Source organism: Oreochromis niloticus, linkage group LG3 (assembly GCF_001858045.2).
Source record: "Oreochromis niloticus isolate F11D_XX linkage group LG3, O_niloticus_UMD_NMBU, whole genome shotgun sequence".
Lineage (NCBI taxonomy): Eukaryota > Metazoa > Chordata > Actinopteri > Cichliformes > Cichlidae > Oreochromis > Oreochromis niloticus.
Window position 1 is genome coordinate 55,453,382 of NC_031967.2, and position 27,126 is coordinate 55,480,507.

Below are 27,126 nucleotides of genomic sequence, written 5' to 3' on the forward strand. Positions count from 1 at the left end.
ATGACGTCCTGTGTGGTTTTCTTCTTCCTGGTGTCTCTAATTTCCTCCAACACTGCTGCCCCTCCCCCCGGCGTCAAAGTGCGAATCACAGAATCGAATACCAGTAAGAGCTGCACTAACACAATAAACTCATTAAACACTTATGTCTTTAAGAGTTTATTGAACATTAAAAAACATCTTTAATTAATTAAATATTATTTGGTATATATGAATTTTAATGTGTATCATATCTGCTACATCCAATTTTTTAAAATACAATTTATTGCTAAAAAATGTATTGTTCATTTTTGGGGCTGTGTTTCACACTGATGATGTAGAAGTTTAAAAAAGCTCACAAAACTCATAACAAACACAATACACTTGGCCTTAATGATCAACTAACTGTTAAAATCTTGGTTTAATGAATATTTGTCTTTACCAGTTACCTGAACTGTGTTTAGAAAGAATATTAATTCTTTGATTAAAATGAAATACTTCAAAGCATCAAAGTCAAATTCCAACACACATTCATAGATTGCTTTTTCTATACTTAAGTACTTTTGTGTAACATGATAGATAACTAGGGATTGAGCCACCAAATTTTCGATTCATAGACGACCCAGTTACACTTAAAGACCATCAGCAGTGGAATGCCATTGTTTATCCATTGCTCTTTACAAATTTTTAAAAAATATAATAGCACTTTTTGCGTTCAGTACTTTAATTTATGGTGTTAGATTCATTGGGTTCTTCAACCTTTGATCGGTGTTCTTTGTAATTTCTGCATCATAAATTTTTAACATGCAGAAAGGACTTTATTTTACTGTGTTGTCTTTGCAGTATCACCAGCATATGTTGTTGAACGTGTACTGTGTTTTACAGTGAAGGATGTTGGTGTGATGTATTTAAAGGAGCTGGTTAACAAGCAGTTCTCGATAGATAAAATATATTTACCAATCAGAAGGTAACAATAAGTTATTTTGTTTATGGTTCATGGTTATTTTGTTTCCTTATTTCACTTTGAAAATGAAAATTTTTTTTTTAATGGTTTTATATGATATTAAGTTTTTTACAGTACGATATATTTTTATCCTGATCACAGTGTGAAACTTACTGAACTACAAGTTGATCCTGCTAAGGTGGATTTTAAGTTTCAGGACAACATTGGTCTCCAGATTGAAATCAAGGACATGAAACTTTCTATAGAAATTCAACGAGAAGCAAAAGTGCCTTTCACTCAAATCAAGTATGTACAACTACAACATTATAAATGTTCTCAGACAATGTAGAGCAACTAAGATCACTGCCTGCAGAAAAGCTTCACTATTGTTGATACTCAAGAAAATTATGCTTTTTGAAAATCTCTAAAGATAACAACCGTGTATTTACAGCAACATACATAATTTTAGCATGGTTTGCTGAGAATCAGGGGGTCTTCTGTAAGCTGGACAATCTCAGGTTTCATCTTCATATACAGATTTTATCTTTAAGTATCTCTGAGTGAACACAGAGCTTCACATACTGCTTTTACGATACGTGCACTAGATTGATCTAATAAACCTAGAACATCCATGCTGAGATTAATTGTTCTTGAGAACAGTCTCCTCAGATTAGATCGACAGTCCAGAAAGTTTTTTTTGTTCAAGATGTGACAGTAGCATTAAAAAAAAACAACAATAATCAATACATCTACAGTGTCTGTGCAGATAAAACGTGACAAAAAAAAAAAACCTCCAGCACTTTCATTGTCTTTTCCTATGCAGCATTTTTGAAGGTATGACAACCTTAATTGCAGAAGGCACGAGAGCCACGTTAATAGTGAGAATGAACCGAAACCCACAAGGACACCTAAATGTTGACATACCAAGAGATAACTGCATAATCAACACTGATACCAGCAGAACAACGTCCACTGGCCGTACAGGGTAAGAACAGGGGCTTCCTGCTTCTCTCTGACTCTAACTAAACAATAGTTCAACAAAAGTTTTATTTCTTCAGAACACTGAACTGGGAAGGAGGCTCATTGTCTCATAGACCTCTATGCAATCAGAGAGGTCGCCCCCTGCTGGACATTAGAGATAATTCTGGATAAAGATACTTTTCGGTACTGGAAGACACATGTACAGTGACACCCCCCCCCCCCCCCCCACACACACACACCCACAACATCCAGCTGGGGCTGTTTGGAATTTTAACTATGTAACCAGTAAACTGTTATATCAGAAATGTATCGTTGGCCACTGGGTGAGTTCATCTTTTTATTAGTTCAGAGTAGTAATGGTCCTGCAGGAGCATCCACAAAGCCACTATTTGTCCACAAATTAAAGATGTCTCAGGATCAGTTTCTCCACTTCATCCTCAGAAAAACATGAACCATCAGCTGGTAGATCAACAGTCTGTCACACCAGTCCTGCTGATGAATGAAAGGATTTCTGAATTTTGTTTGTTTTTCAGGTTTGCGTGGAACTTATTTTACCAGTTTCTCTTCAATCAGGTCAGTTCCAACATAAACACAGCTGAAGCCTGTCTGAATGAAACCCGTGGAGTGTGCTGCTTAGGATAAACACCTTGTGTACAACTACACAGATATGAGCAGTGTGGGGACTAACGCGTTATTAAGTAATGTGTTACAGTAACTACATTATTGTGGTAACGAGCATGGTAACTAGTTATTATGCCAAAATCAGGAACACGTTAATCGTTACTGGGATTTAGATAGGCTCGTTATTCGTTACTTCGTTAGTTGCGCTCGACTTACCTCGGAAATCGGAACACGGACCTGGGAATGATGTCACACTCGAGTAAACAGCGTTCTGGTTAGCCTCGTCAGAGAAGCTGGGATTCCAATATGGCAATGCTGTCGAAAACGTTTGTTTTGCTAGCCCTCAACAAAAACAAATTGCTACTAAACACATATGCAGCCATCCGGTTGTTCAGTCATGACGCGACGAATCCTACTTCCGGGCCTAAAGTAGTCTGCGTTTAATATGGGTTTTGTGTTGTTAACATGTTTAATGCTTTGTATTTTCTTCTATTTAATCTCAAAAAGCTCCTAAAAACAGTCAGTGATCACCGTTGACCTCCCTCGGCTTTTATTACCGCTAATCATTTATTTAAGCTCAGTTTTTAAAACCTTAAGCTGTAACTACAGCACAGCCCATGCAGCAGTATATGAATAACTAACCTCGTATTGTGGATGGATTATCTCAGTTGTTCTCCTGGCTGAAGTTTGGTCCGTTTACAGCATCCTGCCATGCGATTACATGTGTTCCTGACCACCGAGAACACTCACGTTAACTTTTATCGAGTGGAAAAAAAGTTAGCTTGTTTATATTATGCTAACATAGCTGTGTCGCTAGCGGTCACGTAGCACATCATTATATACCAGCTAGCCAAACTTCAGTAACCCTACAAACGTCACTGCTGTTTAGTTTTCTGTCTTCATTTATGTTGGAAGTGATAGCAGAGCTGTACGTTTTAATTTGTTTCTAAACCCCCGCAGTCAGGACATGCTATATTGTATTTAGATGGAAGCTAGCGAGCTAACTTCCTGCTAACTTCTAACTTCGTTAAATGTCATAAATTCTGTTTTCATGGATGCCTGGATGTTAAACTCAATTGTTACACCTGGTAGAGCAGAACGCTGATCATTTTATTAAAGATGAAAGACTTTAGACAGTGTTTTAACTCTCAGTAATGCCACAGTGATCATTTGATATATGGACCTGCAGCAGAGTTTAGGCCCAGACACGGCTAGTGACGTCAGACTGAACAACCGGATAGCTGGACTCGGTGGGCCGATCTTTTTTTTTTTCTTCTTTTTTTCTTTAACAGTATAAAAAAATGAAAGGTGGTGGATTCACCAGATGCTGGTAGATGTGTAAAAATAACTCAAGTTGTTTGGTGGTGGCTATGGCGGAGCTTCAACTGTTTCAGTAATATTCCAAGTGGTGGAGGCCAGCAGGTGGATGAGGGAAAGGTGAGGCGGTCTGAGTCTCAGGTGAACTGAACTGCAGGTAAGAAATTATGACCTGCAGTCTATCTGGGTCAGATATAAACCAAGCTTAGGTGTAGTTTATTTTCGTTATGCTGACTTTTTACCGTCAGTTACAATAACTCGTACTGCGTGTTAGCTAGCATGACGGCATTTCTATACTGGGCAGGTGCTATTATGTTACTGATAGTGAACTTTATTTTATACATAAGGTTAGTTAGTACAGTTGTCAACTGTCCCCAAAAATCGGAATCGTCTTGTATTCAGAGAAAATATTACGCTTTTCGTATTGAGCTGAAAAGGAACACAGTTTGTCCCGTACTTCAGCTAGAATGAAAAAAGACACAAAGCTGGAGTTATTCTATGTCTTTACGCTACACAGCGGCCTCTTCTTCTCTTCTCCTCCCTCTCCTGTTGGTACTTCAGTCATGACTCAAAACTGATCAATGATCAGCTGATCGGCTTTTCTCTCTTGTTTGTTTATCGCCCACTTTGCGCCAGAAGGAGGAAACCAGCAGATGTCGCACTAAACAACAGCAGCATGTTTAAGCTTGATCAGCTGTTGTCAGAAATTTATTTGATATTAATTTCTAGTATCAGCTGATGTTTGCTGGAGCCACAGCTGTAAAAGCTGCTGGTCATGATATCGGTTTGGTTATCTGGTGAGAGGGAAACATGAAGATGAAACCAGGAGATGTCCTTACTGAATCATCAGAGCTGAACTTGTAATGGAGAAACAGGTTTACCTTTTGGACGACATGAATGTAGAGCAGGGCGATATGACAAAAAATATTTATCACGATATACATTTGAAAATTTGTGATAACGATATAACTGACGATATAATTGACACTAAACAAAATACTTTGCAACTCCACAACTTTATTAGTGTAAAAAAAAAACAACAAACAAACAAAAATCAATGTATTTTCACTTAAACAAGCAGTTTTTTATGTGCATTAAAGTTATATAAAAATGTAACAGTGCAAATGCAAATTCCTTGCTGACGGTTTAACTAAAAGGCATTTCCAGTGGAAATTGGCCCACATATCCTGAGCATAATCATGTATAATATCCACAAAACTTAAAAAGAGGTTATACACAAACAATACGGTAATATTATTTTGAAGCACAGCCCGTATCACTCCGTGAGGCTCCAGCCTACGATAGCCGTAATGCTCCGACAATCCATCAAGCGGTGCGGCTTTGTAGTTTAGCAAAGTCGTACTAAAACATTTGACAGATTTTCGAGCGCCGTGTACCACATAAAATTGTTTCGAGGTCAGTAAACACAACCAGAATTCATACATAAGGCACACGGGATTATAAGGGGCACTGTCGATTTTCAGAAAAATCAAAGGATTGATTTTAAGTGTGCCGTATTTTCCAAAAAACACGGTAATAACGACGGCCCGCTAGCATGCTCTAACAAAAATAGTGCTTTGTTGTGTATCTGACGGACGAAAGCGAAACCAGTTCCACACCACTGAAGTTGCAGCACTTTTACAAACCACTTCTGGTTCATCCGTTTCATTCAACGATCCGCTTTCGCCCTTCTCATTCTCCGTCGCCGCCCTACTTTTTCCGCCATCTGCGTATGAAAACAAAGGCACTGCGCATGTGCGTTTTACCGATATTCTATCGCGATATTTCATTTTGTTATCGTTGCCCAACATTACACCGGTATTACCGTGAAAAGTATGATATGGCCCAGCCCTACATGAAGGAGTTGAAGGGAAGTTATGAACTGTTTCTAAGAGACAAATAACACATAGCTGTTAGCTATGTAGCTGACCGCTGGTAACTGTGCAGGGGAGGGTCTAGCAAAGTTTTGCCAGGGGGGCCAGGTAGGGCATTAACAGGGAGAGGGCACAAGGAAATACTTTTCATTCGTATTCTCATTTAAAATGTCTCGCTTTTAATAAATAATTATCTGAAGCTTACAACCAAAGTTTTTATCTGGTGTAAAATGTATAGAAATCCATGGGTCTCATCATAATTTCTTCAGAAGTAAGTACTGTATATGATGCCAGTATTTTCCCACATTTTCTAGATTATGTACCAGTACTGTAGAGAATAACAGAATAGGGAGGATGGTGTAGGTTTAAGTTTATTAGATTGACACATATTCATTCAAAGGCTTGAAGGTTTTCCTATGATGGCGGGCCAGTTTCTAGTCAAAATGCCCATGTAGATATTTTGTCCCAGTCCAGCGCTGTATGCAGCTCATCTGCAGTTACCTACATCTTCCTACTCAGAGTTCTGAGTACAATCGAAAGCACCATGACTGCAGTTTCCGTGTTGGACGTAAAAAGTGCACATGACGCTGTGACTAAAGCTAGGATCGTGGCGGCAGTCGACGACGGTCCAGGCATGGGATTTCTCTCATGGAAAAATGCACATTATTTTTTTCTGTTTGTAGGTGGCACAGTACACTTGTGGTAGGACACAGCTAACATGTAAGCAAGCTAGAAGACTGTCAATCTTGCTGGGTATCCAGTTAGGGAAGCAACACATTAACAGGAGAATTCTGAGTAAAACCAAAGTTACTTTCCCTAGTAACTAGTTACTTTGAATGTAACGAGTGACTTGAAGTGACTGAGTTACTTTTGATAGAAGTAACTAGTAATGTAACTAAGTTACTAATTTAAAGTAACTTACCCAACACTGGAAATGAATGGTAGCTCTGCCAGGCAACCTGAGATACTGGTAGAGAAATCCATCCAAAATGAAGCTGCAATCACACACAAATAAACAAGGCAAAGACAGTGGAAACTTCATCTATCAGTGCTCAGATTTCTGAGCAAAGACAATGTAGTGACCGGCACAATATACCAGAAATCGAATAAATGAACAATATTAAATAAATGAGGCAAAAACAAGTATACCTGTTAAGTAGTAATCAGCATAAGCACAGATTTTATTCTGTGTGTCTTCAGACATAATTTTCCATAAATTAAATTAGATTTTCTTTATAACAAAAACAATGACCTGAGCAAGCTTTGTATTGTAAGGTGTTACGGGTTCAAAATTGAGGATGAGAGTAAAACAATGATAGTCCAGAAAAGGTCGTTCAAACAATTGATTTTAATGCACGCTGCGTGGAGAGGTGTAAACTGCAAAACAGTTGTACATCTCTACCCAAAATACACTCTAGATTGCTTTTATAACATCAGGGTATTGTAACGCCCCTTCTTGCGTTTACAAGCACATAATTTGCATGTACAGAACATTCATGTATTTAAAGAATTAAATGCAAACACAGAAGTTCCTCCTTGTGGCATACTCTTAAGAATATGGTGATGATCTAAGGCCTTTGAGGTCACCATGGACTGGACATCCTTCCGTCACCTGTAACTAAGCAAACTCAAATACCACAAGAAGCTGAATACATTCAGGCCTTTGCTCAGCTACTATTTTACTATACCAATATACTCAGCATATGAGTTATGATACATATATATTTAACTCAATCATTTTAAAGTAGTTATAACTGCACCTGTAATAAACATGTTAATATTTGATTATGATAACCCCTATAATATAAATTATAACATAATGCCAGCAGCTTCAATAAACACTTTGATGAAATGATAATTAATGCAATGATAAGATGATGGTTATGTAAAATAATCCCTGTAATTCCACAATTCCCTCTTTTGACATTCCAATCAGGAATGTCACCACACTTCGTGTTGCATCACTCCCTGCTCGGCTCTATGGGTTCTAAGTTCATCCTATAGATGCCCTCAACCCAGCCAGGGTTCACAACCCATTACCTTTACCAACAGTCCTCTTACACAAGGAATGATACAACTACCAGCGATGACCAACATTCCCAAAAATGCAGCCAATGAACATATCACTGACATAGCCACACCTTTCCATTGTCCAAACACAGATGTCATCCAGGACTCCAGCGGATTTTCGATACCTGAGTGCTCATGCATTATTTTAGACAAAATCTTCAGACCCTCCAGAGCTCAGGTTACTGAGCCATCTCGGGCTGTATTAATAGGGATAAAAGTGCAGCACATGTCTCCAAACATGGCGCATACGCCTCCCCTCTTACGTCAAGGGCCATTTTGATTTTGCACTCCCATCAGCAACCTTGGACCCAATTGTTCTTCCAACCCCATCATTGCGTCCCTGGTGAGGTTAGAGAGTCTCAGCAGGTTTTAGTGAACATAATGCGGTCAAAATTTTGATTAGGCGTTACCCAAAGAAATATACTCTCAAATCCTGCAGCTATCAGATTTACCAGCTTGTACTCGTCTGGAACTCCCCTAGGCACTCCTATGGAGTCTACCCAGGTCGGTGAGTCCAGGCGAGGATCATAAACATGTGTACCCTAGGTCCCTCTTTTGGCCAAAATCTGTCTCTTATGTCTGGCAGCTAAAGTTCGCAAGTTGTGTTATGGAATAGTCTTTACCTGGTTTCTAATCAGCATGAGTGGAGCTCCCAGTCGCTCTGTAGACAAACGTGGCCTGGCTAAAGCACAGGCAACATAATCAGATACATGTTGTTCTCTAGCATTTTGAGCCACCCAATCAAGCCAGAGGTTACTGTCCTTGAAACCAGTGACACGCTCAATTAAATCCTTAAGCCTCAGTCTAGAGTAATCTGTGGTCAGAAGTACTCTCCCTTTTGGTTCCTGTTGCTTTTGAGCTACTGCTCTCAAAGTTAGCATCTGATCAGTCAGAATGGTGATAGAACTTTCTGCGAGCGGCTTAGACTTTGGATCAACTACATTTACCTAAGCATATCATGGGGTGATTGCAGACCTGTACATCATACGCTCTCCAACTACTATTAGCTCCTGTACATTAATGACGTTACACAAATCAAACGTGAATGAGCTGGTAGACCCTTTAACATAATTCAACTCTATGCCATTATTGCTGCTGAGACACTCATCACCTTTACCTGACACCTCGCGCTTTTGTCTTTTTACCGATCCCGTTTTAGCAACTACAGTCTCAGGAAGTGCTGGACTGGACTGGCCTCCGTGTTCAGACAAGGGGTCTGGAGTACCCTGCAAAATATAAACAGTATACAACACAGCCATGGTTAATATCATTGCATACAATAAACATGTAGTGGTAAGGAACATTTTAATAAGTTTCTTAGCCCATAGAGATTTTTATTTTACTCCTGTGCTTGACAGGATAAGCCAAGTTGTTTTTTGTTTTGTTTTGAAATTCTTCCCTTCTGTGTGTGTGTCTACATAGGTAAGCATATTATAATCAACATAACATCCCTGATTTGCAAATTATTTTCTGCCCCCGCTGCAGGGCAACATCATGTGGTGGTGAGTCCATGTTGGCTAGTTTAATGCAGATATGTAACAGTTTCTTGATTCCATGGCCCACTCATAGTTGCGCAGTGTCAATGTATGTGGAGAGTTCAATACACATTTCTTGGCTAATTATTTTCCCAATAAAAGTGAAATCCCACATTGCATTTGATTTCACTTATATATTATCATGTTCTGGGCTCTATCCATTATATTAACTTTATTCAATCTCAATACTCTTTATGTGTGTGAGCAACGCTTGTAGTTTTATTAAACACAACCCCAGTAAGATACACACCATCCCCATGTCAGCCTGACTCTCCGCTAAAAAGCACACTTCAAAGTTTTCTATCTGGATTTACGCCTCTTTTGGCCTCAAGCATATACATAACATGCAAAGGTTACTGTTAATGCCCGTTAGACAAGTTTCCATTATCTACAACATTTTGTTTCACCCGGCTCACCCTCACACGTTTCCTGTTCACTTATTGCATATTTATCTTTAAGACCTTTTAGCTCAGTAGTTGCTAAGCAGAAACAAAGCAACCTGTGGTCCACCTTTACCCTGTAAAATAAACTCCTGTCATGTTTGTGTCTGTAAGCATGTTTTGCATTCATTCTTTACACTCCCCGCCATTCCTGCAAGTTAGGAGCTGTAAAGTTGAAAGCTGCATCAAGTCCAGGCCTCTGGCCTGGCCTATATATAAATCATGTGTGTTTGTAAGCGTGCATGCAATTCACCTGCTATGTTCTCATCTTCCCTCAACATGTATCACCTGGACACTCTCACCAGTGAAGCTTAAAACCCTTTTGGACGGAACATTAACTCTAAACAAGCACAGTTATGCATTGTGTATAAAATGAACTCAACCTGTAAATAGAGACATCACTGTTATGACCAACATCGACCTCTGCACAGCTCAGACGCCAGTTGCAAGAGCTCTCTAACATTAGAATCATCAACTGTGACTTCTATAGTGTTATTTCGGTACTTTATACTTCACACATTTTTGAACGTTGTTTATATGGGGAGTTCCTCTTTTTGTGTCTATATTTATTAATATGCCTTGTGCACTAAAGCTTCCTGTTTTTCAGTCTGGCTGAGCACTTGTTTGTGAGTATAAACTGGCCTCTACAAGCCTTCATAGCAGATACACATTACAAATGCTTCATATATACAGAGAAAAACCCAATAATCTACATTTCACTATTTTGTTCTTTGGTTCAGATTTGGATTCTGTATTGTTCTTTATTTGTTATCATTTATATTCAGATTGTTTTTTTTGCTAGTCTTGGTTTGTTATTGTCTGTTTGGGAGCTGACATAGTCTCTATAAATGAACTTCTTTTGGTGGAGTAGCATCAGGAGAGAAGCTCCAGAGAGGCATCTTCCATGTTAAACACTAAAATATAACATAAGAGATCTTCTCAACGTGTTGTATATTTTTAATATTTCCTTATTATTTTGTCATAAAATAAATCAACCAAATAACTTAAGCTGTGTGACAGCACCTTGCGTTTACGCCAGGCTGTGAGCTGCCCTGAAGCTACACCCCCTTTTACCCCATTTAATTTCTCAATCTTAGTTTAAACTATTCCTGACCTTCTCCTTCTCTCGTCTGATCATCTCAAGTACGTCCTGTACCAAATTTGCTTCCTCTTTTCAAGTCCCACATTTAATTACAAGCTCTAATACATTTGCCCTATATTGCTGTCTCGACGTGTTTCCTGTCAACTTAACAGAGTTATTCTCAAAACTCAGAGCTGAAGTTCCCCTTTTCTAAGTCTGTATGTTCTACAAGAGAGCAAGTCGGTAAACAAGTTTATCATCACAAAGGTTGTTAGGTAAAGGTCACGTAGACATTTGCTTAGTAGCCCTAAAAGAGCACATTTCATGTAGCTAATCGCATATATTAACACCCCCCTTTTTGTGACACATCTCATGTGTTACAAACTCAAAATCCTTCACTCAGGTTAGGCAATTAAAAGAAAAGTTTAGTCCTATCATATTATGTATAAATTCTCCGCAGCTTCAAACCTGTTTTTAAGGAATGAAATCAAATTAATCATCATGTCAAATCCTTTCTTGGCTCCATCCACAGCCTGCATCCTTGAAACGTCCTAGAACCAAAAACCTGTGTGTTAACCAGAACATCACCTGTTATACTCACTTTCTCCACTTATGATCCAACCTGTGTTATAAAACAAAAGTTAAAACAGAACAATTATCAGTCATGTGTTCAACCTGAGTCCAGTCTTTTATCAGGGTCCAGTCGGTCCAACCTATGGTCTGCCTGGTCCGTCCATTCACCTGTCCATTCCCACACATTCACTCACACGCATCAACATCCGGTAGTGGTAAACGTCCACACAAATAATCACATTTTCCACTCTCTGCAAACTCAGTTTATTTATATAATCATTTATTTTCTTTTTAGTTGTGTCTAGGAAAATATTTCTTGATACTTTTGGACTGGATTGGCTCGCTGCAATCCTTTTAGACAGGGACCCACAATCTGTCCCATTGTAATTCGGAAAAGGTCACCTTACTTTTTGTTCTCCTGAGACTATTGTCAGCGCCGTTATTCATTATTTTCTTTTGCAGGCCTGCTTAGAACAAAAATGAGAAAAAAGAGAGCTGAGTATTAGCTCATCAAAGTACAAAACAAAATCACCTGACAGGTTTTTCTTTATAAGTGCACTGTTACAAAACCCCTTAAACATGTCCATGTTTATTAAAACTCCCTCTTTAAAATAAAACAACAACCACAAAAATCTTCAACAATCTTAAATTTCACCCATAGAACACACCCAAAACGTAAAAAGCTTCACCGTTTTGTACACAACATCCCCCTTTAAGCACTTTACCAAACTCACATTCATCCTTAACATATAAGCACGTTCTCACAATATGTCAACACTAATTTATAAACCTCTTAACCAAATTTGCACCTCTGAACAATCTACCCCTCCTTTAAGGCCTCAATCACACACACACAGCAAGCTCCTCTGTCCACATTCACACGAGCTCTCAAACTTTTTGCATACTCAGCCATATCTCAACAATTTAACTTGGCAAGAGAAATACATGATTACACTTCATCACATTATTTAATTATTTTCATTTTCTTCCTATACTAATCACTTGTTTTGATCAATCAGTGCAAAAGCACTGCTAAGTCACACTTTTAAACTAGTTTAATCAGTTTATTCAACATTCACACCATTCTATCACTCATACAAGTAGCAAGCCGATCTTCATTGCGTATGTTTGTGTGTGCTATTTTGCATATATGGCTTCACAGTCTCACAGACACTTTCCCATTCTCCAGTTAAAGAGTCAGTTTTCTCCGTCCCCGAATCACTAACCCAAACTTTACTTTCCCACCTTAAATAACAGCCCTGCTGGTCTTCCGCCACCAGTTAGGGCTTGCTGTCAGGTTCCTGGACACTGTAAACAATTCAACCAGAAACTTGCCTTAACATATCCATTCATGTTAACCTGTAATTTCTTCAGACTCCTGCATCTGGAGAATTGGTCTGGGTCTGCTTTACTCCTGAAAATAACAAACTAAAACATTTTCATTATTATCACGGACGCCTAAACGACCCATTTCTCTTTTTCTAGTCAAAAATACCAATTATGTCATGTATGTAAGCGTGTTCTTCCTTGCGTTATGTGGTCATGTAATATGCAGTGTAAGCTGTTTTCTTCATTGCATGCCAGGTGATCATCTTAATTAAGTGTAAGCAGTTTCTTCATTGCATGAGTGTAAGCTGCTTCTTCATTGCATCCTTATGTATTCATTGCATTTTCATGTATTCATATTTAATTTATGCATCTTTTCACTGAGCTCTAGATTCAAACTATCTCACTTCTGATTCGTTTCAAAAATAATCTCACATGTAACAATTTGTATATGTGTGTTTTCTATTCATTAATATAATTGTCAGTTATTTTGATTATCTTTACCTTTTGTATTGTTTACCTCTTTGTTGTGATGTGGTGGACATCCCTAAACGATCCCGAGTTCAGGGTTCATTTTCAATCCAATCATCTCCTATCTTCTCGCAGTCTAACTCGTCCAGCTTCATCTCTCACTGGTCCTTTTCCATTCACAGTGTCCTGTTCGGGCTTCAGAGCCCCCGCAAACACAGTGTGTTTCTTCTCTGTTTTGATCTTTCAGTATTTCCTCTTCCTTCAGTCTTATTTTCATTTGCTCTGTTTTCTTCTCCATTCATCTTTTCAGTCTTTTCTTCCAAGATTGCTCCAAGCTTGGCAAATATGACAGTCAGTGCCTTCAAGCAGACATATCACGCTGTTCTTCACCAGCATGCATGTTGCATCTCGTGCTGTCTTCCATGCTGCTGGACTCATCAGTCGTTGTCAGTGTTACTGCTTTCGCCTGCACTGTCTTTTAGCTTCCGTTACTTCTTCACGTCCACGATGTTCTATCGGTCTTCATCAGGAAATTGGCTGTCCTTTGCGTTTCTTCTCGGGGTCAAGGACAAAGTGAGAGCTCAAGCTGCACAATTTCGAGCCAAAGACTGGCTTATTTTCTCCCAATTCTTTTAATCTACTTTTCTGCTGCTGAACTCAAGGTTGCAAAGTTGAGAGAGTCCACCTGTATTGGCACACTAAAGCATATAATTAGTATCATATTCATTTTTATCTTAAAACCTCCCTTTTGCTTCATCTGCCCAGAGTTAAATCTCTCTCTCTACTCTGGGTGCACACTTGTCACCGTGAGCTTCCCTTTTATGGGCATGCATTTCCTGTCCCAGACACACACACGGTTTCCTGTTTCTACAGTTTCTGCAGAGACTTCCTTTTAATTTCACAGTCTACAAATAATCAGTAATTCTACTAAATCTTTATCTAAAAACAATATGCCTTCATTTCACTCACACACATTTTAATAGCGCTCTTTCACACATCAGGACAACTAACACTTCTCCACACACATCACCATTCTTTAGGTCAGTTTTGTAGCATCAGTCACACAATCATTTCTTGAGTGGGTGTACTAAGTGCATATACTTATGTGTTTTTTAAACAGAAAAATAAACTCAACCTCTCATAACATCACTCAAGGTCAAATATCTTCATAGACCCCAAAGTAAGCATATTATTTCCCTATTCAAAAGTCAAACCGTTACTCACAGTAATTTTTACTCTCACAGCCTTTGTGTTTTGAGTCATGGTCAGTGGCCCCTATTTCACAGCAAACACGCACCTCTGTTTCAACCAGCCCTGTCTGACCATCCGTTATTGGAGTCAACACAAGACTAAACGTAAAGCCAGTCATATCTCTGCTATCTTCTTCCAAAACTCCATGGTCTGTTTCCTCCATGGAGTGTACAGGTTACATTACAAAACTACATTTGAAAGCCAATCGCACACATGCAAAATGAGACAGACATGTATCATAAAGTAATCATCGTATTTAACAACCGTAATGCCAACAAAGTAGAAATAAAAGCAATTCTTCCCTTAAAACACCAATATACGTCGTCCTTCACCCAGGCTCTGCAGTCAGTCATTAGCCACTCATTAGTAAACAGGAAATGTCACTCTAAATAAGTCACAGGCATCTCATTTACATAGACACAGACACACAATCTCAAAATAACCAGCCTGCTGCAGTGCCCGTGGCAGACAGAGCCTATATACAAACATAGAAATTATAACACAGAGACGTCTGATAAATTAAATAATATTTACAAGGCCTTAAATTGCACAACCTACAGAATTTAGACTTAATTTTAACTTAACCCTCCAAGGGACAAACTCCCTGAGTTTTTTGTGATCAATTTAACCAGTCTCGGCCCCGGGCCGTGGTCACATATCTAATGTTCTATCACAATTTAAAAGCGTCAACCAACTCAACCCCTGCCGAAAAGCTCTGTTTTGGGGACATTTCACATCCCAGGCTTCCCCGAAGTTTTAAGTTAAAAGTTACACGCCCGAAACCCGGTTTCTACTGACCAAAAAAGTGCAAACCACCGTCCCGGACGGTAAACTGACCCAGTCAGTAGCTATTTTGGAGGTTCCCAAGTTCTCCACGATCGCCAATCGGACTATCCCGTCCAACGGAAAATCCTGAGCGTCCTCAGGAAGTTGGGAGCGTCACCTCCGAGAAATGCACTTGTTAGACTCCCAGAGTCCCGTTCTATACAATTTAATTATTTTGAAGACACCCCAAAAATCACAAACCCACCATATCGGTGTCCAAGCCCGGCTTTATAATCAATTGAGACTTTAATGTCACAAACTTCACCAATTACCTATTATTCTAAATTCTCTTTATTCTAAATCCTCTTTATTCTAAATCTTCCTTTGGGACTTTAACCCGGTACCTTTAGTGAGACTCTAACTCACTTTTACTCTTTTTCTTATTCCTTTGGGACTTTAACCCGGTACCTTTAGTGAGACTCTAACTCACTTTTACTTATAACTTATCATTACTTCAACTTCAACTTCTCATGAGATTTTCACCAAAATCAAAACAGACCTTTACCAGTAATTTTCAGTGAGTAGACTGTCAATTTTGTCAGAACCAATTCAGCACTGTTTGGAAATAATTCAACAGGTAGTGCCTTACCTTTGAATAAGCCGGCTTATGTCCACTCACTTCGACCACTGACTCGTGTCTGCCTGTTTGAGCACCTTGGACCCTCTTAGTCTCATTCTCCAACTTATCTCCCTCTACCTCGGCCAATGCACCAAATGTTACGGGTTCGAAATTGAGGATGAGAGTAAAACAATGATAGTCCAGAAAAGGTCGTTCAAACAATTGATTTTAATGCACGCAGCGTGGAGAGGTGTAAACTGCAAAACAGTTGTACATCTCTACCCAAAATACACTCTAGATTGCTTTTATAACATCAGGGTATTGTAACGCCCCTTCTTGCGTTTACAAGCACATAATTTGCATGTACAGAACATTCATGTATTTAAAGAATTAAATGCAAACACAGAAGTTCCTCCTTGTGGCATACTCTTAAGAATATGGTGATGATCTAAGGCCTTTGAGGTCACCATGGACTGGACATCCTTCCGTCACCTGTAACTAAGCAAACTCAAATACCACAAGAAGCTGAATACATTCAGGCCTTTGCTCAGCTACTATTTTACTATACCAATATACTCAGCATATGAGTTATGATACATATATATTTAACTCAATCATTTTAAAGTAGTTATAACTGCACCTGTAATAAACATGTTAATATTTGATTATGATAACCCCTATAATATAAATTATAACATAATGCCAGCAGCTTCAATAAACACTTTGATGAAATGATAATTAATGCAATGATAAGATGATGGTTATGTAAAATAATCCCTGTAATTCCACAAAGGTAAACATTCTTCAATAATACAGAGGAAATCCCAACAGTCAGATGACCCAAAAGTACTAAATAAAGTGCCAACAGTTTTGATACTTTGTTTACAATTGTGATTTAATTTAATCACTTAAACAGCAACTGTGATGTCAAAAAAATTTGTTTCCCACACAGCACTCTCTAATCAAGCACTTAAAGTGCTCTGTATAATGTGCATCATTCACTCGTATTCAAGCACTTGTTTTATATACCCAAATGCTTTTTAGCTAGTATTCACACACAGCTACACGCCAAGCAATGCACTGGGGCCAACTCAGGCTTCAATATCTTGCCCAAGGGTATTTTCACATGCAGACTGGAGAAGCTGTGGATCAAACCATCAACCTTCCAATTAGTAGATGACCACACACCACATATGAGACATGTTTTTTAAAAAAAAAATAAAATAAAATGATAATCTTTGATAGTATTAATCTGCCTTTTGCAGATCTTATGACATCTGTGTAGCTCAGAAGTGTTTGTGTGTCTTTAGTTCTGCCTTGTTCTGCGGCCTATCATAAATTATAACCTGAAGGACTTGCCCATGATGAGGACAGTCCATGAAGACCGCCAATTAGACTTGGACTACTCCTTGAGCAGTGATATTGGAGTGACATCGAGGAGCCTTGACATATCTTTCAAGGTAATAAAGAAAAGAAAAAACACTGAATTATCCTGACCCTGAACATAACCTTACAGACATTAAACACCGGGGGCCTGTTCTTCATACCTCGCTATGTAAGTTAGCCGGATTTGAATGTTGACGATTTCGCGTGATCTTGGATCGTTCGGTTCTCCGAAGCTCATCTGGGACTTGCTGTCATAGCAACAGATCCGTAAGCGTAAACCTGCTCGGGAGCAGGTTTACTTTATGTAAACAGGATTAGATCGCGGCCACTCAGGTATGTCCGCTGCATTTATACGAAAGGAACAGCGATATTTCTCCACTGTTTTACCATAAATAAATATTATCAATGTAACTAAAGATAATGCAGTATTTGATGCTTTATTGATTTCATACAGATACATACAGGTCATTTCAGAAAAAAAGGGAAATGTATTATTAATCATTCTATTACATGTATTTGATCATTCCAGATGTAATTCATATTTTAGAGTAGTAATAGTAAATTACTACGTGCAATCAAGATGAGAGACCACGGCTATAAAAGCGAAGGTGGATTTGGGAAGTCTGTTGCAGCCATGTCCTGTCCGTTTGTACGCGAGCAACCCATTGCGGAAGGTGCAAGATTGATAAGGAGGGTTTACAGAATTCAGCGTAGATTGCGGGATAGACGGGATCCTTTAGCTCAGCGCGACAGTGTGCTCATAGAGAGATATCGATTCTCCCGTGAGGGTATTATTTACTTTTCTCTCTCTCTCTCTCTCTCTCGATATATATATATCTCCCAACTTACTGTGCATGCTTCAGTCACCCCTTGCATGGGAACAGGTAAAAGTGATGGAGTGTTATGTCAAACTACACACAAAAAAACCCACAATGTCAATAAATGGCACAGTACAAAAAGGGGTGTGACGAGGGGGTGCAGGACCACCACCTGTCTTTATTTGCTCTGCCCTTTTCTGGGTTGCTGTTATGAACAAACAAACAGATTATTCCAGGGTCTCTTGTCATAGACTAAAAGCAATATAAGTGATAAATATTACCATTCTGTAGAATATTCCTATATTTCACTTTTACTTGTTCCCATGTTCTAGTGGGTCCTGTTGTGGCTCTAATGTGGAAGAGGATATGGTGTAATATAATGTGGTATAATATAATATCACATGATATAATGTAATATCACGGATCACTTACGAGTTTAATTTGTCAGCAACTTTCTGCCAGCCCTCTCTCCTTGCTTTTGCAGCCTTTGCAGTGTTCTCCTGCGTTTTAATTAAACTCTGAAACTCCTGATATCCCAAAATCAAGAGTTCTTGCTCTGCTGCCGTAATACACTGAGTGCGCTCCTTCCACATCTTCGCCGACCAATCACAGGGTTGCCGATCAATGTTTCTACTATCGATGCGTAGCCCCTTTTAAGCCACCCAGTGATCTCAGATTACTTCATCCAGCTGTACTAATCGTCAACAACAGGTGCGTTCGGAGAACCGGATTAGCGAGCTCACGGTTAGCGCGATGATTTGATCTTGGATGTGTCATTTGATCTTGGATGTAGTAAGCGAGGTACGAAGAACAGGCCCCTGGTTAAAAGTCAGAGCACAGCAACACAAATAAACTGTAAGGTGTAGTGACACTGGTGTTTTCTTGAAGCCAGCTGTTGTCCCAGCTGGACAACATTAGGCCTTTTGGAAAGTGTCTTAACATCTGAGTTAAATGGTAAATGGCCTGTATTTGTATAGCGCTTTACTTAGTCCCTAAGGACCCCAAAGCGCTTTACACTACATTCAGTCATCCAACCATTCACACACTTAGCATATAGGTTAATAGTAATGTGATCTAATGAAATCATGTTTTTACCATGAAATACACACCAGTGCATGCATTGCGATTCTTGGGCATGTCTCCTTCATGATTTTATGACTTGGAAGTTTGATTTTGCTGCCCTTGTTGCCATTTCTACTGTGTAAATAAAAATCATCATTTTGTGTGTGTTTCAGGGCTTAATGTCTGTGCATGGGCAGGCTGTGGACACTGATTCAATAAGGCCAGGAAGAGAACCAGTTTTCACAGAGACTAACAAGATGATCTATGTGGGCATCTCTGAGTTCTTCTTCAATGGGGCCGCCATGGCAATCTACAACTCAGGACCATTTGAGTTTAATGTTCCAGAGGTGAGAAAAGTAGATGAACACCTCTCACTGAAAGAAACAACACCAGATCTTCCACCACTGTTTAATATGATAAGGAAATAAATTAAAGAATGCCATTTGAAAATTCAGTGCCATTCCTGCATCTTACTGCTGCATTCCTTCCTAGCTGAAGAACTCTCATTATTGCTTCTATGGTGATCATCATAACAGACTGTTTTGGCAAAAGTATTTGCTTATCTGCTTTCACATGCATATGAATTTAAGTGTGATTTTAAGGTCAGAAGTTGTATAAGAAGGCCTGGCTCACAGTGCCCACCCCAATTCATCCCAGAGTTGTTCTGGGGCCATTGTTAAACTATTCCTACAAAGTTGGGAGCATGAAATTGTCCAAAATGTCTTGGTATGCTTAAGTATTAAGAATTCCTATCACTGGAACTAGGAGGCTAAGCCCAGCTCCAGAAAAACAACCCCACACCATAACCCTCCTTCCACCAAACTTCTGAGTGCACTCAGACAAGTGCCGTTTTAATGGCAACCACCAAACCCCAGGGTGTCGATGAAGAAGCATTAATTAAAATAACGATCTAACACGCTTTCCACTCACTCAACTCAGGCAGTCACCCCAAATATTCCAGAGAATGTCTGTACAGAAGTAGAAGGACGATGATGTTGTTAGTTAGGAGGGGAAAACAGACTAGGCACATTGACAAGTTACAGGACCCAGGCTCTACTAACCACATAGCTTAACAATACAGCAAAGAATGAGTCACAATCACCACCTTATGTAGTGGCTTCCTGATTAGGTGATCTGGGACAGATGGTGGATTACTGCAGGTGTGTTCAGCCAAAGGCGGGACTCCCTAGACCAGGGGTCGGCAACCTACGGCTCTTTAGTCCTTATAGTACGGCTCTGCGTGGTTTGGGAAAATAAATTATAAGTATTTAGCTGAAGTGTATTTTGTTTATGTTAGTTCTTTTTTTAACTTGTAGTTCTAAATTGGAAGACTATTGTGATATTGAAATATAAAAATAAAATTATATTTTATTATGTTTTCATCCCTCAAAATAAGCGTCACACTCGCGGAAACCGGTGTACCCACCGAAACGCCATGCATTTATCGAGACTTTCAACCCCAGGTAGGCCAATTATGGATCTTCGGATCCACATTATGTCAGCAGCTGTTCTCCACCATGAACTACGTTAAAAACAAACACCGCTCACGCCTCACAGATGACAGCTTACAGTCCTGCTTAAAGATGAAAGTGACTTCTTACAGGTAAAATACACATTTAGGCAGAATTTTGCAAATATCTATTTTTCTTTTTCTTTTTTTTTAGCAGCATGGCACTTTTTTCCAAGTATTTTTTAAAAGCCAATCTAAGGCTCCAAAAGCCCAAAGGTGATATAAGGGTAGCAGCTCACAACAGCTTTTGTTTGCTATATGGATCATTTTAGTTCAGCTGGGTGTTTTTCCTTTTGTTATATTTCTTTAAGAGTTCAAAATGTGTTAATTACATTAATAAAATGTAATTTTCTCTGTAGCACTTCATGGATTTCATAAGCAACACACCTTAGTTGTTCACACAAAGCATAAAGGTAAAAAACAACATATACAGTGTTATCTTCATTTTAGATGTCAAAAAGTATTTTTGGCTCCCAGTATTTTCTTTTACGTGGAAACCGGGTCCAAATGGGTCTTTGGGTGTTAAAGGTTGCTGACCCCTGCCCTAGTGGGTCTCGCACATAGACAGACGCACATATGCAGAAGAGAGAGCAATAGGGAGAAAAACACAACTTGGAGCAGGCAGAGGACTAGGGGACCATGACACACAATTCCCCCCCCCCCTTTTTTTAAAGGATCCATTTCTTTAGTCAAAGTAGTAATACCACACAAATATTTTAACAATGGTTTAAACTCTCTTCTCATCACTTATCTTCTTCTCTACAGCTTGAAGGATGGAAAAGTGGGTTAAATCCTGGCCTGAAAGCTCTGGGAATTAAACCGGTACTAAACTCTACAAAGAGTTTATGTCAGAGAGTCAAATAAGTTTCACCTTAAACTTCATTCATCATCAAATCATGAGAATAAACTGTTAACATGTCTTTTTTAAATAATATTCATAGGGTATTTGGACAGTGGAGCTGACTGAGGCTCCAATCATTGAAATCAGTAAGGCTGGACCCTCTGCCACTGTGAATTTCAAAGCACAAAATGAAGCTCACCAAATAAAATTTCTTATGGTAAGCACATGTGCAGATGCAGTGTTTAATAAATGAGCAAAGTTTGTGCTGGTATTTAGTCCGCAACAGACTTTATCTGCATGTTTACTGTGAGAGCTGGGTACAATAAAGTAGGGGTGGGTGATATAAACGATATACGATAGAAACAATATAAATTTGGCCAACGATAGAGATTTTGACTATACCGCTCTATCGCGATAGCGCATGTTGATGATGTCATCAAGCTGCACCTGTTTTGGTCGAAAGCATAGCAGTGGCTACAACCATTATCATCTGCAAATTAGGCCGGGCGACAGTCATAGCAAAGAGATGAAGCACTTTTGAAATATGGGGAGAGCCAAAAACTGCGCTTCCTCCACTCTTGTAACATGATTCATTAATGTTGAATTCTCTTGCAGCTGTTCTAGTCCCATGTTGTTGCAGTATATTAATAACTAACCTCGTATTGTGGATGAATAATCTCAGTTGTTTTCCTGACCGAAGTTTGGCCCGTGTATAGCATCCTGCCATGCGATTGCATTTGTCACTAACCACCAGAATCCCTCACGTTAACTTTTATCGAGTGGAAGAAAAGTTGGCGTTCATCCTCTTGCTTAACTGTACTAATGTTATGCTAACATAGCTGTGTCGCTAGCAATCACGTAGCACAACATTATATACCAGGTAGTCCAACTTCAGCAACCCCTCAAACGCCACTGCTCTTTAGTTTTCTGTCTTAATTTATGTCAGAAGTGGTAGCAGAGCTGTACGTTTTAATTAGTTTCAAAAATCTCTCAGTCAGAACATGGTATGTCATGTTTTGATGTAAACTAGAGAGCTAACTTCCTGTTAACTTCTAACTCCGTAACTTCTGTTTTCATGGATGCCTGGATGTTAACTTAATTGTTACACCTGGTAAAGCAGCAACGCTGATGATTTTATTAAAGATTAAGGAATTCAGACCCTTTTTAACTCTCAGTGTTCGTTTGACTTTGGGACCTGAAGGGACGGAGTTTTGGACCCAGATTACTCTGTGAAGCTCCTCACTACGGCAGCTGTAATGCTCTGACAGTCCATCAAGCAGTGCGGCTTACCAAAGTTGTACTAAAACATTTTTGAACAGATTTCTGCTCGCCCAAATCGGTTCGAGGTCAGTAAGCACAACCAGAATTCATACATAAGGCACACTCGATTTTTGAGAAAATTTAAATATTTTAAGTGTGCCTTATAGTGTGGAAAATACGCTATACAGAAGAAAAGAATATATCGCGATGTATATCGTTACTGCACATGCTTCAAATGATATCGCGATATGAATTTTAGGCCATATCGCCCAGCCCTACAATAAAGTATGTATGTTAGCTATCCTTGACACAACTTTATCACTCACTGCAGCCTGATGTTACTGCATATTATATTAAGAAAAAGATGTACTTTCAGCTTACGTGTTGTGTAATGAGAACACACATAAATCACAATCTAATTGATAGGCTGCCTGAGAATTGGACTTCAAGCTTTCTTCAGTTTGACTCTGTGACATGTTTCTGAACGTCCATGATGTTCTGCAGAAAAGAGCAGCTCAAAGAGAGTTCTGATGCTTTTTTGTAAAAGTTTTGGCTAAAGTTTTGGCCAAATATAGACAACAGAAAACTCACGCAATTGTAACAGCTGACTGTGGAAGTCTTTATGTTGTGAATATCTATATGGACACTCCTGTGTTAGCTGTGTGAAACTACTAGAGTTTGAATGCAAGATACATGGAAATGACTAACCACACATGCAGAAATGATCAAACTTTCTTTCCTGTAGATCTGTCAATTTAATATGGATATTGGATTCAAAGAACGGCTCCTCATTATGAACATTCAAAAACCAAAGTAAGTAAGAACACAAATTCACACTGACATGCTGTATAGTACACTCTGTGTATACATTACTACTCTAGTGTTGTACATTGTGAGAATTTGAAGTGAAACTTTTTCAGATGTAAGGACAAAACTGGAAAGACCAACGCCGAAATCCTGGTAAGAAGACAGTGCTCCAATAGATTTACATCATTTTCTCTATACCAGCAGATTTTTAACATTATCATTATCATCATCATCATCATCATCATAATAATAATAATGATATTAACTGTGTTTCTCTATCTGTGCAGGCTGGTGTTGTTAATGTCTTTCATAAACCCATAACCAGTAAGCACTACCACACAGAATGATACAACCTCACCTGACTCTCATGATTTTTTATTACACTTTGAACTGGATTGTAATCTCTCTGTGTGTGTTTAGAGAGGTTTGTTCCAGACATACCCATCCCTCTTCTTGCTGAGCTGAGCATCATTGATGCAAAGACCCAGTTTGAGGAAGTAAGTGAGCTTGATTTCCTTCTGTCTGAACACTAATGTGCTAAACTTTCTACAGTCCTCTACACCACACTGATAAGTTCTAAAACTATCACAGTAAAAACATGCAGAGTCATTTATTCATCTGCTGTTCCATGATGAATATCAGTTTGATTAAATATGATCGTGATCCATGCTCAATCATCCAGGTAAAGAAATCCCAGAAAGTTGATTCTGTTCATCTGGACAAAATCTGGAAAAATCTGAAAATTCAACATCCAGAAACTTCTGGGATTATTGAATAAGCTGCTGCCACTCAGTCACATGTACCCTGTCTCTACCTACCTACATGTTACTGCCTTTTATTGCAGGGCTATCTGGTGGTGGGAGGAAGCCTGACCTTTAACCCTCAGAGCAGCAGCAATGCTGGCAGATAAGCAGCAAAGACTGAAATATGGAGTTTATTATCCTCTGAATGTCTGGTTCTTTATGCTAAATATAAAATCTGTGTTTAAATATTTTAGGAAGTTAAATCTATCAGATGCAAATACTGGATATACTGCATATAGTGCAGATTTTTGTGTGTGTCTGCAATAAAGGTTTCAGCATCACAGTAAACAGAAAGTACTTCACCAACCTGTTCATGTCTCTAATCATTTTTTTTTTTTCATTTTGAAGCACAACCACTGAGGAACAAATGCTGGCAATTGGTTTGTTGTTTTGAGACATGTGAAAGTACACACACAGTATCAAAATCACAGTAGATTTTCTGTACATTTCTGTTATTAGTAACATAGAAAGTCAGAATCCTTGCTGTGGTTGTTTTGCATCAGCAAAAATGTTCATGTGTGGTTTACATTTATGTCTGTCTTATCATGACACAGTATACATATGTAGTGAAACACACAACACAGAAAACACAACACATACAGATCCTGAGGACCGTGAAATGTAGTCACTCGCATTCACTTCATCAATGAATAAGAGAACATTTGTCCTAGATTAACTTTTTAGTGTCTTTACCTTACAATATAAAGTGAATTGAGAAAAGATTTGAATAAAACTGAACAGATCTAAAGGTGTTTCAGAAATGTGGGTTTATTAGAACAGGACAGATGGATGACCACAGCCCTCTCAGCACAGGACTGACGGCACTTTTCCATATTTACTAAATGAAACATATAATATTTTAAGACAGATTACTACACCAAACTTAAACATGAAAGTGATTTTGCTGGATTTGTTTCGTCAGCTTGTGCTTTTCAAAGACGATAAGGAGCAAAGTACAATTATAAGTGTTTGTTCTCACGAAGACTTTAACTGTAAAAAGCAGCTAAGTGAATAAATTCTCAGCAGTGACAACACAACATTTCAAAATCCTCAGTGCACATTTTCTTCTCCATTGTGCTCAAAATGCTCTCAGCTGTTTACGTAGAGGAGAAAAGTTTGACATATTTCACGACCATTAAATGTTAAAGAAGCCTCTGAACATGACGTCACGTTTATGAGCAAAAACCTCTGCTTGTGCTCACCGACCCTAAATCGCAACAAATAAGACAATAACAATGCAAGTGACTACGAAGTTACATCAGAGGCTAGGAAAAGAGCAAGCATGAAATGAATCATTGTTTGTTCTTTGTACTTATCTTCATATACCAGTGTGATAAAGTGTCAGGGCCCTGCGCACAGTGACCCAGGGTTTAGGTTTTGGACTGTGTTACTGATTTAAAATTATATTCTTTAGATTCTCTGGGTTGTTTATGTTTGGTTTGCTTGTTATAACTGCTCCTGAAGGTTCGAAGTAGTATAAAGGGCCATGCTCCAACTGATGTTTAACTAGTACTGTATTTTTATTTTATTTTCACCAGCAAACACTGTGACAAACTATAGTGAAATGAGCAATGAAAAACACAGATTTTATGTCAGCAAAAAAAAAAGACAACTCAAATAAAACGTAGACACAAAGTAAATGCACAAACCTACCGCTTGCGCCTTTCTATTGAACATTCATGAGCAATTGCAGTCCGTATTGTCCATATTTTCACCTTGTACACAAGCCAGCCTGCTCCTTCTGTCTCGAGCCCTCAGTCTCTGGCGACATGTGCGCTTAATTGTACATCACCCCCATGCACACCACAAAGCGCCATACTCAGGTCTACCAGTAGGTGGTGACAACAACATGACACCAGATTAAACACCAAATTTTAAACATTGCAATCACATAATAATTACATTTCAATGTGACAGCTACACTTGTACTTTTATTTTATTATTGGATTTAATTTAGTTTCTAGCTGTTATGATCATAGTTCTCCCTGCCTCAGAGTCTGATCTTCTCCTGTAGTTAGTCAGTCTTGTATCTGTTTACTCTTGTCTCACCTATCAACGTGTCAAGCTAGGGTTCTACCCTTGCCTGCCACACAGCTCACCCTGACATAAAGTCCTTAATGAGGCCTTCAGTTTGCATGTTAGTCCATTAAGTTCCATCTGAGCTTTAAGGAAAATAAATTAGCTTTTATTTGGATTTTCTGAATTGTTTTGTTCAGCAACTTCAGCAGTCAAAGTTAATGTGTCACTGTTTTGCTCCTCCAATGAGCCTAGTCAGAATTTATTCTGAGGAAAAAATTTTAAAGTTTGTGTTTTGGTTGTGTGGAGAGTAGAAATTATTTTGCTGTTACTATTCATATTGCATTAATTATCATTTCATCAAAGCATTTATTGAAGCTGTTGATATTACATTAAAGTCTGTATTTCAGGTGGGTGTAATAATCACATAATGATCTTTCATTGCAGGTGCAACTGTAATCATGTTATACACATTGCATACATGCTTACAATACACCACGTATAATTTAGAAACAGAATAGAGGCCTGTGTGTGTTCAGCAGCCTGCTGCATTGGAGTTTGCCTGGTAACAGATGACTCAGAGAAAGTCAGGAAGTATGCTTCTAAAGTGTTTGTCGAGTGAGGTCATGCACTGAGGTCAAGACACACATAGTTTGCCTGCACAAACACATACACAGTATATAGACTTGTTTTGCTCGAAACTGCATTGATGTTGTACCTGCATAAGTGACAGTTGAATCCCAGAAACAAGTAAAGTGGCGGAGGAACAGAGGAAGGAAC

At 38.8% G+C, this 27,126-nt stretch overlaps 1 protein-coding gene across 1 annotated transcript; it reads left to right on the forward strand.

Moving 5' to 3' along the window:
* LOC102081132 (phospholipid transfer protein-like) lies at positions 1-24,437 on the forward strand. Its single transcript, XM_005462616.3, has 14 exons — positions 1-103; positions 862-943; positions 1,082-1,225; positions 1,743-1,904; positions 2,434-2,473; positions 17,154-17,303; positions 19,283-19,456; positions 21,385-21,441; positions 21,561-21,677; positions 23,466-23,533; positions 23,641-23,680; positions 23,815-23,851; positions 23,948-24,024; positions 24,372-24,437. The coding sequence occupies exons 1-14, from the start codon at positions 1-3 to the stop codon at positions 24,435-24,437; spliced, it is 1,317 nt and encodes a 438-aa protein (XP_005462673.2).
* The last annotated feature ends 2,689 nt before the right edge of the window (positions 24,438-27,126 follow it).